This window comes from Delphinus delphis, chromosome 2 (assembly GCF_949987515.2).
Source record: "Delphinus delphis chromosome 2, mDelDel1.2, whole genome shotgun sequence".
NCBI classification, from domain to species: domain Eukaryota; kingdom Metazoa; phylum Chordata; class Mammalia; order Artiodactyla; family Delphinidae; genus Delphinus; species Delphinus delphis.
The window spans coordinates 160,026,547-160,042,735 of NC_082684.1; the positions used below are offsets into that span (position 1 = coordinate 160,026,547).

At 36.0% G+C, this 16,189-nt stretch overlaps 1 protein-coding gene across 28 annotated transcripts in view; it reads right to left on the reverse strand.

The window, feature by feature from the left end:
- CREM (cAMP responsive element modulator) overlaps positions 1–16,189 on the reverse strand; it is a 128,457-nt gene that overhangs the window by 60,079 nt on the left and 52,189 nt on the right. For 15 of the 28 annotated variants that reach the window (XM_060006100.1, XM_060006103.1, XM_060006097.1 and 12 more), the window contains 3 exons: positions 7,312–7,458; positions 4,903–5,000; positions 4,621–4,763 (listed from right to left, as the gene is read on the reverse strand). In XM_060006100.1, the coding sequence (XP_059862083.1) occupies positions 4,621–4,763; positions 4,903–5,000; positions 7,312–7,458 (388 nt within the window). Of the gene's footprint in view, positions 1–4,620; positions 4,764–4,902; positions 5,001–7,311; positions 7,459–12,932; positions 13,442–16,189 lie in introns of those variants that run through there. The other 13 variants (XM_060006111.1, XM_060006105.1, XM_060006116.1 and 10 more) reach the window with 2 other exon arrangements.

Consider the following 16,189-nt stretch of genomic DNA (forward strand, 5'->3'; position numbering starts at 1 on the left):
ATTAAGTAGGTCGCTCTATATGCACAGATTGAATGTTGAACACACTGACCTTACGTTAAAAAAGAGTTTGTCTAGAGAGAGTATAATTCATTAATTAACTAAGTATTTTTCTACTAAGTTAGTTTTAGTGGTTACACAAATGTCTTCATACACATTCTTATATAGTTATGATATTTAGCCTCAAATCAGAATTAACCCAAGTATGGTCTCCCCATGCCCAACTTACCACATACAACGGTAACCAGGATGCTATCATATCAACTAGTCTAGGCAATAAATTCTTCAAAAATTCCTGGTATAAAAAATTGTGTTTAAAATAATCTGCTACTTCTACTACTCATTGCCACTGAGCACTTCTCTCCTAGAGCGATTAATATCACTGAAGCAAGGAAAATACTACGTATAGGATGAAAATTCAAGAGTTTTGATTTAAAAATTTTTTTAATTAAAAAATATTTTAAAGTCTTGTATAATCAATAAAGAAGGAAGAAGAGAAAAGTAAGGGTGGAAAACTGAAAGAAAAAAAAAAGTTCATGACCAAATGAGGAAGGAGCAGAATTTATTTAAATTAAGATTTTATCTGACCTCTTTTCATGTGATGCTAACATCTTTTTAACCCTAAACCTGTATATATGAGCTAATCCAAACACATAAACATGTAAATGTTTAATTACTTACGATTTAAAACCATCTTTATTCCACATTGCAATAAAAGGATTCATAAATAAAACTTCATCGAATGAACTTTAAAAAGGAACAGGAGACCTTATTCCAGTGAATTCTTAGATTGAAATTCAAAAAGTGAGCACAAAACAAGCTGTGAGTACCTGTGCCTTAAAGCCAAGAGGTGCCTTCCTCTTGAATAAAGACTAAGGAATAAATGCTAAAGAAGCATAAAGACTAAAACAGCCGCCTGCTGTAACAAGAACAGCAACACCAAGGTTAAAGAGCCAGATTTACACCAAGTAGATACCGTCCTAAGTTTGCTTTGAAAGGTACCTTGGGAGCATGTAAGAAAAGTCACTCCTAAGAGCAGTAAATGCAACTGCATTTACTTTAGAATGTGCAAGCCTATCGCGCAAATTCCTCTTACAAAGAAATGGAATCGGTGCTTATTCATTTGAGTCTCCTGAGAATTCTGAATTCTTCAAGCAATCCACAAAGTTCACAGATACCTTTCTTCATATGGTGGATTTAGGACTGACCCACTTACCTATAGTGTATAAGATGCCAGTAAAGATGAATTAATAGAGACTCACTCTAGCAAGATTCCTAGTAAAATAAAGTAGGAGCAAGCAAAGAGACAGGGATATTTAGGAAAAAATAATTTGAAGTCTTAGGTGATAGTCCTTAATTGGTAAGGGAAGAAGTAGGGTAAAGTAGACGGGGGATTAAAAAAAAAACCCAAAAAGCCGTCATTAGAGAAAATTTAATGAATTAAGAAACTTCAAACATTTAAATTTCTTTACCTGCAACAGCACACATAGAAGAACCACAACTTCTACTGTTTGTGAATTCACTCCCGTTTAATGCATGTCTTGAATGTCATGCAGCAAGTAACATTCTTTGCTAATTCTAAGACTATCTGAACCACTATCATTCAGAAATATTCTCTTGAGACAAAACAGGTTTTCTTTGACCAGAACGACTTAATTGGCATACAGCAAACCTATCACTAAGATCTGTACTTCCAGCAAAGTTTCTCAAGCCAAGGTCACTTTCTTGGTGTTACAATAATGAATTCCTGCCTATTTTAAGTTATTTTCCCTACTCCGGGAAATAGCCTGTTCTAACTTTCACTCCTTATCTTTGTGATTAAAAAAAATAAGTTGAAATAATAAGGCCAACTTCCATCAAATATCTCACTTTCAACTACTAAAAATGTGACTACCTGTATATGAGAAAACCTGAATTTTTATTTTACTTCAACTTTGACTCACAAAGTTGAACACTCCTTTTACAGTTCTTTTGTTTTTAACTCCAACCAACTCATTATAGCAAATTAAAAATAAAAGATCTAGAACAATAATTTTTGAAAAAAAGAAACAAAGTAAAGTTTGGGAGAAAGTCATCCATGGATAAAAGTTGAAGAAAATTTTAAATTTTTTTACAATAAAAGGCTATAAAAGGGTCTCAAAAATAGGTACATGCAAATACACAGAAAAATCTCCAGAAATTCTAGTAAAATAAACTCTATTCTAAAAATCAAAGGACACCAGTAATTGTTTCTATTTCTAGATATTTAAGAATATTAATTTCTGTTAAGTTATTGCTAGTAAGAAATGGTTGATGAAAATGGATCTTGTATGTATAAATATACATTTAAAGCAAATGTCTTCTAAAGAAAAGTTTAAATGTTAGTATGCACTTTTCAAATGAAAGAATTATCAACATAAACAAGTGTCACTAATTATCATTTTTAACATAGGCAATATCCCTTCTTTTGAACCAATAAAATGGCAATTTTTAACCTGCGGACAGCACAGGTAGGACAACCACAACTTTTTATTAAAATACCTGCCAGGATCATACTGTATGGGTCCAAATTAAGAAAGCAAAGTAAGAAACTGTCCATGACTTCTGATGTGGCAAATAGAGAAATGTCTAACTTCTAAACATTCGATTTTCTAGTTCTCAACCAGAACTCCTGACTCCACTCCTGCACACCCACGTACCCCACACCCAAGGTAGTGACACTTACATCGAGCCCCCAGCTGCAAGCACGTGCTAAGAGCACAAGAAATAAAGGCTTTGATGCTGGCCGGGGGGAATAGTTTAACGACTGGGAGTGAGACACTGCCACAGCTGGCTTACATTTCTCTGTTTCATGTCAAAAGTAGCATGCCTCTCTTCCCCAACAGGTAAAATCTGTTATCTTCTTTTGTCCTCATATTAACCTCCGAGTTTGGCAATCTAGTATCATTCACACTTCAAAGACTAAAAACCTGAGATTCGAAACTATCTCACTGTGATCCAGGTAGTAAGTGGCAGGACCAGGTGCCACCTTCCCCACGTCATCTCCAGCTTCAACATCCTCTCCAAATTCTCAGCTAATAATGTAGGCAAATTCACCACAGCATCCTTGCCCATGTCACTTATAAAGAGATCAATTCCTAAGCAGCATCAGGATATGCCAGAGAAATGTTTCAGACGACAGACAGCATCTTAGGTCACCCTCCAAACTTTAAGATGTCTTAGCATTATTTCAGCAGTAATTTCTAACCTTTTCATGACACAAAACAGAAAATGATAATAGGTGTACAGCCCACTGCTCAAGGCCAGAGCTGACCAGCCAGGAGGTTCCAGCAGCTCCAAGCCCTGCCCAGCCATACCAGTTCTAAAACTCCCACCATCTACTCCCAGTGGGTCAGACAAAAAAGGCACAGAAATCAGTGCAGTAATAAAAGAGAAATGAAGATGAAAACCTCAAGGTCTAGCTTTGACAGACTATGGAGAGTTTTCTTTTCCTAATGTCAACTTTGGACATATTCATTCAGCGCCCTGTACAGGGTGTGGACAAATTATACGCCAGTTCTGTCAGGTATCAGCATAGGAGTTACCCAAAGAACAGAAATCACCATAGCAGAATTCGTTTAATACTGCAAATCTACCACCATTAAAAGAAAAACTCTAAAAAACTAATGACTAAGGCTTCCCCATATATTATAGCTTGCTTTAGCATCCAGGTCATAAGTTAAGACTTGAGATCTTTTGTAGGTATTGTTACTTTTTAAAGGGAAAACAGAAAATACACCTAAAATCTTAACACTGTACTTGGATCAACACAGTAATTAACGTCACACATATTCCTGTACCTAACTAGCTTGTTTAAAAAAAAAACTTTGTTTCTGTCCTTTTTCTCTCTTTTCCTCCCAACTTTTCTTTCTAGCTCTCATTTTAAACTAAAGTATTTTTATATATAAAACATTCTTGATTTGGGAAAAGACTAGTGCTTTAACTGAAGCAAAAAGCACAGAATTAACAGCCCATTAAAATGCACAAGACTAAATGTGAATGTATCTGTTTATTTACAGCTTTCGGTACTTAAAATTTCAAATAAAGTGATCTGTCCAATTGCTTTAGTTTAAAAAAATAAATCATTTTTCCATTCTCTTCTAGAAAAAGCTGCAGCACAAATTAACACAGTAGAGAGTAGTGAAAACAGAATTACATTTAAAACATAGTTTAGAAAACATATGCACCTCTTTTAGATTAGTAAGTATAAAATGTAATTGTTGGTGACAAAAACCAACAAGAATGAAATACAGACATTTATATCTTATTATGTTCACATGTATCATAGAGACAAAAACAGTAAGTTTTAAACTTTTACTAGATATGAATATACACACATAAATAAGAAAAACCCTCTCTTTATTTTTACCCCAAAGTTTTCTTCTATTTTCAGTAAAAAATTTTTTTACTTTTCAAAAGTATATGACAACTGTCAGTACAAATCTCTCACTTCTTTAACATGTACTTTTCACACTATGATACACAGTTTAGGTATCATGACGCATTTTAAAATGGGTCAGTTTAGTGTCAAAACCCGAGACGCTTCAAGGAAACTAGAGAGACTTAAAGTTAGCAGTACGTCATATGGAATTGCAGCATACATACTGTATTGCCCCGTGCTAGTCTGATATATGCTAGTCGGCACTGCCATTGCAGCGATATTAGGTGACGTCCCTTCTTCCTCGGATTTTTCTTCTTCAATCTTGGGAACACCAGGCACATCAGAGGAAAGTTCATTCAGTATTTTTCTAAAATATAATTTAACAATATAAATAATTAAGATACATGAATGAGATTTAAAACAGAACAGCTATAATGGGAGAATCTGATGTATAATTATTCTCTTTTTTTGGAAGAAGTATCATTACAGTAGGAAACTTAACTTACCTGTAAGAGGGTCTTCGTGAAAGGATTTCTCTGCGTTTATGAAAATCAATTACACTTTCTGATTCTGCAGACTCATCTGTCTCTGCAATTGTTGCTACCTATAACACAAGAGTTCCTGAAATGCATCATAAAATCCATGGTATCTCCTTCATTCACAACACGGTGCTTAAGGGTCTCTCTGTGTGCAGCACTAAGCCGGGAGCTGGGGACAGAACACACTGAGACGCACTAACCACGCTCACAACCTGGCGCGGAGGAAGAGGAAGCGCAGACAACAACACTTAGCTGTAGAACCAGCCTGTGTGCAAAGGATGGCACAGATAACATATACTGCAGAAATGCAAATGAGTGTCAGGCAGCCTTCAGGAAAGCACTCAGTGTAAGATACACAAGACCTAAGATCCAACCCTGAAAATATCTCATAAATCCAGCAGGGGGTGAGCCAGCGAGTGACAGAGGCAGAAAACAATACCACTGCTGACTTATGCTGCTGGGTCTTCAAATTAGACATTAGATAGGTCCAAAGAAGAAAGAATATTTAAGCAGGTAAACACATGGGTAACAAGCCTGGTTAAAGTTACAAGAAGTAGGTGGGGTGGGCTTGATGGCAGTAGGTCTTGAAGGTCAAAATAAGGAATTTCTCCTTAAAAGAAAGATCAGATTTTTAAATACAATTTCATTTTTTCAAGTAATGGTATAATAACAAATAGTAAAGAAAGTCAGGAAACTAAAATAATGAATCTCTCTACAACATGACTGCTCTCAATATATTCAGCCGTCTATCATAGGGGCTAGGATAGTTCTGAGTTTGCAAAACTCACTTTACTTAATATTACAATTATATGGGAATTTGATTTGGGCACAATCAAAAAGGCTTATTAAAATACCAACAACGCAGGCAGGAATATATACTTCCCAAGGCACATGGATGTACATATTTGTTCACCTACACGTATGATCTTGCATCTCTGGTGATGAACACCCTACACATAAGCACACTCATCCATGAGGAGAACTTATTAGAGAAACTGCCGCTGCAAATCAGACAACCATATATCATCACCAAATATTTATCACGGTAAAGTGGGCTTCCACACATCTCTCGTACAATCATAACAACTCCCTTATGCAAGGTAAGCTATTATTTTAGAAAGTGAAAACTGAAGTTCATCATTCGACAGGTAGGAATTCTAACACAAGATCCACAGACACCTATCTCTACAAAGATAATCACATCATCCATTTAACAAAATCCAAAAGAGCCTACTGAATATGAGACATTTTCTTCCAGTACCAGCAAGGTTAAAGCTAAGTAGAAATATTGATATCTGCACCCCAATAAAAGTCATAATACAATAAGGAGAGTGGAAAAACTTTCTTGCTTTATAATTAGGGTCAGAAAGAGTCAGAAAGTCCTGGAATCAAAGTTCATTGCAGGAAATAAATAAAAAAAAAAAGACAATACTGAGAATCACTCTTACATTTTTGAAAGACAGGAGAGACACCTGTGCTGAAAAGATAACCAAGCTTTTAACGCATGTGGATTTATTATTACTTCAAGTGTCATGTTGCAACTCTCATCCTTATTCTGCAACAAACTGGATTCAAATATGCAGAAAAAGGTAAGACTGATTAAGTATAAGAAACTACATTTTCCTCAGAGATCTTTTTGTCATCAATTAGGTTCAAGTAATTTCAACATTTAAAGGACAAAAACAAACTGACCTTTAAAAGGAACAAACATAAATTCAGTAGAAGAGAAAAGTATGCTTTTAAAAATGCATACTTAATAATTTACATCTGTTGATGCAAAGAAATGTTTTAGCTTTGAGAAATGTTAAGAATTTATGACCAACTTTGATGACAATAAATAACAAAACACATCTCTGGATCGCAACCACAACACTAACCACGTCTAAAAAAAAACAAAGTTTAATCTGATGTATAAATGTAACACCAAGTAAAAATAATATCATGTCACACATATTGAATTAACAATAAACCTAAATTTCTACACTCTAATGTGAGTACTGGTGAAAACAGCATCAGTAGTACAATATTTACATTACCATGTTTATCAGACATCTCCAAAGAATCCTCAAAATACTTTTAAGCATCTTTGGAGAGCATTGCTAAACAAATCTAAGTGTGAGCAGAGAGCAACAACTTAAAGGAGAATGACTCAATCTGTAAATTAAGAGCTGACAATAAAACAACTAGAGTCAAATCTATGTATCTAGCAGGGCACAATGCACTTCACACATAAAAAGGAAATTCGTCTAAATGTTAAATAACAAGATCTGAGCATCAAAGCTACACAAAGAAAATGAGGATAAATGAATTAGTAAAAGAAAAGAAAAAAAAAAGCTCAAGAAAGTCCAAGACAAATCATCTGGGAAGGAAGCTAACCTGAACAGTCTGTAATTGTGGTGACTGAATAACCGATGGCTGTGGTGTCTGAAATACTCCCTGGACATGTACAGTTTGGCCTGAAGGTAACTGTACTAGAGTTACAGCTGGGGAGCCTCTTCCGGTGCCTGACCCAGCTACAGAAACCTGCAAAAATGATCATCATTGAGGATTAAGGCTGGACCTTTTCTTGGTTCTTTACGTTTTTCTTAAAGAAATACCATTCACTATTATGACTGGCCTATTTTTCCTGCTTCTAAGAAATGACAAGCAAGCTGGGGTACGTACCATTAGGAGATGGTTACTGTCCTGGAACAGTCATTCTCTGATGTGACAGATATTAAAGAACCCATGCTCCTCACTGTCGGTTCCCATGCTTTGGTGGCTAAGAATGTTCCAAGCACAAAGTTCTAAAGCAGTTAAACTACCTCACTGCGACCTCACAACTGCTAACAGTGAAGCCTTCTTTAGGCCAGAGTATAAACCACCCTCCTTAACTTCTTAAGAGAAATCGGAGACAGAACTTAAAGATGGTAAATTATTTTTTAGTAAATGAAACTTCTGACATATGATATTATAGTATTACTCCAGACACAAGCTAATGCCTTGTCTCTATACTGATGAAAATTGCGGTTACTTTTATGCCCCAACAGTCACAAAAAGGGCACAGGCCAAAGAAATTCCAGGACCTCTCATGCCCCTCGCACCTCCGAACCAGAGAAAGCTCATGACTTGGAGCCTATGTGGCCCTGGCACACTTCTTTCCCCCCAACTCAAGCATCCAGAGGGGCCAGAACCATCACTTGGCTTGCAAAGACAGGAGAGAACAGCCGTTTACCAGCTACCTTGGGTGCTTTGGACAAAGATCCCTACCAGTAAAACACAATAAAACCTTCACTTCTCTGGACTCAAAACCTGCCAAGTTTCTAATTAGTACACAACTGTCCTAGAGGCCAGTGTAATCTTACAAACTTTGCCTCATTTTACTAAGTTTCACTATTCATTATGACTTAACTCAACACCGAAGACTTTGGACATGAAAGAAGCTACTAGTTTCTATCATAAGTGGTGGCAGACCACAGAATCTAAAACAAATTTTGAAGAAAGCTTCCGTTGGACCTCGCTTTAAGGAAAACCAATCATTTCCAATCTACTTACTCTAATACTTTAAAAAGAATTATTAAAAACTGGGTTTATAACAAATAATTAGATTTATTTAAAACATCATTCTCTTGGAAGTTAAATTTCTTCGGCAATCCAAAAGTAAAAACTTTTCTATCCATGCAAGAGAACCTATGCGGAGAGCATTGAACTAGGTGCCCTAGGGTGGAAAGCAGAATTGCTAAAACCAACACCTAAGAAACAACAGCACACAAACAGTACAGAACTAATTGCTCCATTGTCCAGGTCATGAAAACCACAGGAGCACAGAACCGAAAGACCAGTATGGGGCTGAACAACAAGTGGAGGCCTTGTGTAGAAGCTGCCGACTGAGCTGGGCCTTGCTGTGGCCTGGGTAATAGCTGGACAGAAAAGCGAGAAACCGGGCCGGAGACACCCAACATGTAGCCCACGGGGCAAATTCAGCCCACCTGCTCCTGGAGTTTTATTGCCTACTTTAGATTTCAGGGGAAAGAAAAAGGGCATTCCACAATGGAGCCAGCAGATTTAACAACCAGAAGTTTAAAAACCACTAGATTTACTCTACAAATGTTCCCTGCATGAATTATAAAAAAGGATCCATCTCTTTGTGAACCAACTGCCAAAGGGTACTCCTTTGCCAAATGACCAATTCTCAAACTTTTTAGTCTCAGGACACCTTTCCACTCTTAAAAATTACTGATGACCTCAAATAACTTTTGTTTATGTGATTTATATCCAGCAGGATGCTGTAAACGCACAAGCAGCTCCTGGGAAGGGAGAATGCTATGGGTAACTTTTGCAGATTTCTGTAATTTCAATACTCCTACTATGGCAGATTTCAAGCTACCAATGGGTGACACTGAACACAAAGCTGGAAAAAGATGTACACAATCGGCTCTCACAAGCCAGCTCAGCCCACTGTTGGTTATATGTACTGATATTTACCACGTTAGAAATTAAAACTGAGAAATGTTTAAAATACTTAGTAACTCACTTAAAAATAACAATAATGCCATTACATGCTAACATAAATAACATTTTATGAAGACTACTTTCCAAGACAAAATAATTAATGACAAGAGTGTCAATGTTTTACATTTTTACAAATTCTTTTAATGTCTGGTTTAACTTAAAACAGCTGGATTTTCATACCTATTTCTGCACTGAATCTGTTGCAATATGTTATTTTAATTGGTATGTGAATAAAATATGCCTCTTACACATGTATAAATAGAAAAGGAGGAGTATTTCAATGGCTTTTTCAGAGAAATGTGGGTATTCTTCTTTGATACTACACCAAAATTCAGCAAGTGGTTGTTTCTTAAAGGTTAGTGGCCATGTGGAATCTGAAAACTTAGTTACGTTAAAATCCATTCATCTACCTTATACTTATACATTGATCTATCTTATACTCTTTAGCCAGGCATGATTTTGTAACGTTATGTGGTAGTTATTCGGAAAATACTGGCTCACTGAGTTAAGTATATCTCCCAAATGCTGACACATTTCATGAGACACTATCAGAAAATCACATTCATTAAAATCAACATCAACTTCTTCAGAAAACTATAAATACTGGGAAGCTATCAAGCTCAAAATGGCAGATGGAGATTTTCCAAAATTCAAAACTGCTGCTTAAAAGCCTGAATTGCATCATTGGCAATAAATACTGTTAATTGTTTTCCTTGACGTGACAAGCTTACTTCATTTTTTTTTTGAATTTTTGAATTTCATTTTATTTATTTCTTTATACAGCAGGTTCTTATTAGTTATCCATTCTATACACATCAGTGTATACATGTCATTCCCAATCGCCCAATTCATCACACCACCCCCCTCCCGCCTCACCCCTGCCACTTTCCCCCCTCGGTGTCCATACGTTTGTTTTCTACACCTGTGTCTCTGTTTCTGCCCTGCAAACCGGTTCATCTGTACCATTTTTCTAGGTTTCACATACATGCGTTAATATACGATATTTGTTTTTCTCTTTCTGACTTACTTCACTCTGTATGACAGTCTCTAGATTCATCCACTCATTTTCTTTTGAGAAAATGTTTTTCAAATACTCAAGTCTGAACAGTCATAGTTTGGCTATTTGCCATTATTGCAAGAAAAACGATGTTCTGTTTGGGGGGGTGGGGGAATGCAGCTAGTTCTTCTTGCCTCTCATTCAATAACTCAAGTGTTTTTTCTCAAGATCACCATTGGTCTTCAGTACGCAGCAGAAATGCTTTCAGTGAATGTCCCACTTCCACAGCACAGAATATTAAAACAACATGTACTCGAGGGTCAAGATTTAATACAATTGGTAATGTCTGCTGATTCATCAGGGACAGTCTTAAGTGAAACTGACATTTTTTTTAAAAACTGCAAGTTAATGTAGTGAAGACCACAATCACAGTTCGGCACCACTGCCACTGACTTGGTCATGCTAAGGTGCCAACAGTTTTACCCCCCAACTGTTTTTGCACCATCAGGGCAAATGCCAATACAGAGAAAAAAAGGAAATAAATCTTAGTATTACCGTGAAAATAGGTTTGTCATCCCAAACCTCCAGGCATGATTGTGTAACACCATGTGGGAGTTATTTGGAAAATACTGGGTCCTTGGAGTCTCCTCCAGGCCTCCCTGTACCACATTTTGAAAACTACTGCTCTATCCTCACGCAGCCCCTAGGTAAGCCCTGCTCACAGCTCAGAGCGCAGAGTGCTGAAGCAGGCGGCAATTTCAGCTCCACCACAGCAGCACAGCCAAAACCACCGTATATAGTAACGCTGATAGAGCATTCGTATCGCAGAGATTGAGCGAAACAGAATATACATTATACCCAAGAGTATTACTAGTATTCCTGCAGACTGGACCTGTGGCTTGAGATGGCAGACAGTGCCACATTCACTTTCATGGGGAAATGACCAGCTTCAAAGAAATTAGATATTTTGAAGAATTGAAGAACAACTCAAGAAAGATTTATGGGGTTTTGATAAGTATAAATCATGCTTTAAGTTGCTCTAATTGTCTTTCGGGTGTAATTTTCAGGACTTCAAATTATTAAACAACGCTCTATCAAAAAGGCTTAGTGAGAAGAAAACCTGCTGTAGAAAGGGAGCTGTACCCACTAGTACAAAACTGTATTCCTAGAATTCTGGAGATGAGTTATACAAATCTGTAACTACAGTGAAAACTCTTACGTCTGAACTCTGGGTAGTACAAAAAGCTCATGAGACAACTCTTTAGTTAAACTGTTGAAATAGAGGCTGAGAAGCAGCACAAGTGATACACCCTAGAGTCACAATTCCAATGTATCCTTAAAAAACAACAACACTCTTAGATCTAGAGAACCTGTCAGGCATTCTACATTCTTACTGGTTTTGCCAAAACTGACCTGTGACTAGCATTAAGCTTGTAACTAACTGTACTGGTAGAGTTAACAGGATAAACAGCATTATTCATAGGAAAAAAATTCATGTGGCTCCCTACCTTTAACATCTTATCATTATTATTATTCTATTCATCACATGAGCCACAAGTAAATACAGGGTGCCCTTGAAGTAGGATGTGGTCCACAGATGGCACAGAAGGAACTCAGGCAATGATTCAAGAACATGCATGGTGGCCCCAAAGCCAAAAATGGGTAAATAAAGAAGCATCTTTTTGTTTTTGTGCAAGGTGGCAGATTCAGTTTTAGGCAGGCTAGGGTGAAAGCAATGGGAGGAAACCAGTTGCAAATGTTTAGTGGGCAAGGAGAATCATGGGACTGATGCTTGGGTTAGAGCTCAGGAAATAAAGATGTGAGATACACTGACAAAAAGCAACCTATAAAGACTACCATACTTTATTCACAATGTGCAAATAGAATTCTAAAGAAGCTCTGGAAAGAGAAGGGAATTAAGTCTCTCCTAAAGGACACTACTGATAGAGACACAAATTTTAGTTCACTTGAACTAAAATATGCATACTTCACGTAGAAACAGATCTTTCTTATAAACATCATATACTCATTCCAAAACTTTTTAAGAAGTAAATCTCACAGAAACAAGCCATACTTATGAATTAACTCATTCTTTTGTTCACTTAACAAATGTTTATTGGAAGCCTGCCTTGTGGACCAGTCTACACAGCAGGGATATAGCAGTGAACACGAAAAGTCTGCTCTCCTCAATCAGGAGACAGAAAACAGATGAAGAGACAAAAACATAATTTGGGGTGGTGCTAAATTCTCAAAAGAAAAACAAAGAAGGGTAACTGATGAGGTGGCGGGAGGGTGGAAGGAAGCTACTTAAGGTATACCTACTGTATAAAGAAAAGTGGGAAAGGAAGCCATGGGAAGATCTATATTCATCACATTCCAACAACCAAGCAGGCAACTGCTCAAAAAACAAGCACATAAAATGGATGTATTTTATATTTCATAATTTTTATACCTCTTTTTATGAGGCTCTAAAAGTGAGTATAATGAACTCATAGTAGACATAGTTTACCTTTTCTTCCTGATCCCCTGAAGAATAATCCTCTTCTATAGGATGCCTGAAACATAGATTGTGCTGATGCCACCACATCTACAGAAAACCCCACTATAGACAATAGTTAATCTGAAGAAATAAATTAAGATGATGCAATTGACAGCCTTACTTGGCTTTGCAATTTAAAAAACTCTAATAATGACACATAACTGGGAAAACCTCACAATGTTGTAACAGCATTTGATTAGCACCTAGTGGACTTGCTCCAATCTGTAGCTAGGTTCCCTTATGATGGGGTTTATGATGTCACAGAGCCACTGAGCCTGCATTTAAGACAGTTAATAAAGGCTGAAAAAATGTGAATTCATGGTATAGCAGACTTCGCTATCAACTCTGCTGCCTGAAAAGCCAGATCTATATATTACCTATTTTAATTCCAAGGACTACAATGAAAACCCAACTAACACTCTATGTGAGAAGCTGGAAAACTATACTGATTTCTGTGTATTAAGACAGGATTCTCAACAGTCTGTTTCTTCTATGGAAAAAAGAAGTATTTAAAGAACATTTCAAATATTTTAAGGCTGAAAACAGGAAAATAATATTTTAAATGTGAACACTTTAATGAAGACGCAAAACACTTCATTTTAAAAAAAAAGTTGTATTTACTTGTGCTAAGTGAAGACAAACACAAAAAGAAAAATGTAGAATTGGTATCATTTTAGTGTCTTTAGTGTTTTTCTTTCCCATATTGAGGTTCTTCTTTTTTTTTTTTTAAACAGTGTAGCTAACAAATTGCCAAAATCAATGGAGTTAAATTTTACCTTGTGAATATCAACTGAAAACACTGATAACAGAGTTGGCCACGTAAGACGGATATTTTTATATTTACTATGTTAAAATTGTTAGAACTATAATATGATCCTTGAATCCTTTGTGTGTAAGGCATGAAGAAATACTATCTGAAATCTATAACCTGAATTTAAAAAGGGAGAAGTGGATTCTGTTTCTGGTACTGTAATTATAAATGGCCAAATATTATGTCTCTTTAAAAACATTCCCCTCTTGAAAGCAAAGCAAATGTCGGAATCAACTCATTCTTAATTATATAGTCTGATAATACTTCCAATAAGCAGTGGTGATCACTGTGATGATCAGTGATGACAAAATTAGGGGTTCTTATGCTTTGAAAAACAATGTCCTAGTGAAATTTTTCCCTAGCTAATCCTTATAATTTCCTATTTATAGTACTTGGAGCGTCATTTTATATTCTAACCAATACTAGATGTTTTACTTGTATTTATAAAGACTATGAACATGTACATGACCTTTATAGAAGTCAAAAATCCTTTTGCTCTAGTTGTTTAAAAATCAATCTTATATCTTGGTTTCAGTAAGACTGAAACTAAAACTGATCATAATTTTCTAGCCAATTGCATTACAAAGTAGTAAATGTACATAGTGAAGTAAGTTGCAGTGAGATCCTGAGCCAAAAATGGCATTTACCCAGCAGATGTCTTACAAGGGCAAACACTGGACTCTTAACAATGATACACATCATTTCTAGTAATGAATAGGAAATGAACATGCCAAAAGCCAGCAGCTACAGAATGAATGCCTAAAACCACTTATTCTCCAAACTACATATTAATCTATTTCTGACCAAAATCAACTCAGGAATGTCTATGCAGAAAACTGCAATTCACTTGAATTATTCTACCTTAATTCTTCTACCAATCACTTGGTATAAGTCCTAAAGAGTACTGACTAAGCAAAACCAACCTTAAAAAATAGTAACAATAAACAAAATGTGGTATATACACGCAAAGGACGAAGGAATTCCTATCACATACTGTATAGCTGAACCTTCAGGACATTATGCTAAGTGAAATAAGCCAGTCACAAAAAGACAAATATTGATGATTCCACTTATCTGAGGGATCTAAAAGTAGTCAAATCATAGAAACAGAAAGTAGAATCACGGTTACCAGGGGCTGAGGGGAGGAGTAAAAAGGGAGTTGCTATTTAATGGGTATAGGGTTTTAGATTTGCAAGATGAAGAAGTTCTAGCGATCTGTTTCACAACAATGTGAATATGCCTAACACTACTGAACTGTACACCTGAACTTAAGACTGCAGATTTTATGTATTTTTTTTCCACACATAAAAAATAGCAATAACTATTGCCCCACATTTGGTGGATATGATAATTAACTGACTTATTGCCAGGAAGATACTCAATAAATTGATTTTACCAAAGGCAATGAGACTGACTTCCCCATCAGTTTATAAGACATAATTCTAAAGCTCTGGGTGTTCCCGTACTCTTGGCCCCAGAATTACTGCTCAAGACATAGACTAGCTATTGGTGCCAGGATTTATATGGACCAGTTACTAATACATCAAAATGGATAAAATTTAACTTTTCTATGCTCTTCATATATCCAAGGTCAGAAGCTGAGTTGGGATCTAAATATGATACTATCTTATCTACTAAATAATGAAGGAGTAACAGTATACAGTATATATGTATATATACAATAGTTACTGCCTAGTACTGTGCATATATATATAGTATTATATATACAGTAGCTAGAGGTAGCATATATTTATGATTACTCTTTGCTAACTATGCATTTTCCCAGGTAATGCTATCTGAAATGGTCTGGTTCAACACTGAGTACCTACGTATTACAAGTAATAGAAATGCTTAATGAAATCTAAAGCCAGGTGCCTGGGTTCTGCCTTTTATTAACTGTGTGACCTATGACAAGTTATTCACCCTCTCTGTACCTTAGTTTCCTCAAGTGCAAAAGAGAATGAAAAAAAACAGTACCTTTCTACAGAGCTGTTGTGAGAGCTGAGCTATACGTGTAAAGCATGGAACAGCGTCTGGCACATATTGAATATTCAATAAACGCTCACTCTTGTTATTTTTATTATTGTTACATTTCATTTAAATAATTTGGTCAAGAATGTAGAGCTTAATTTACATGTATTGATATTAATCCTTTGATATGGAAAGATTAAAATATTTTTAAAAATATTCCTCAAAATTAAGGTGGAGAAAGAAGAATCAAGGATTTGCATGAAAGTAGAAGTCAAAATCTGAATCAGTGACAAAACATGGCCAGACCAAATTGCATCCTTAAGTTTTTTCAGTTTTAGTCCAAAGATCAGAGTTTATAAATAGAAAAGTCTAAGAATTTAGCTCCTAAAAAAACAGTATAATGAAACTTGGTCTCACCATGAAATCAAAAATCTAGTAATAAATT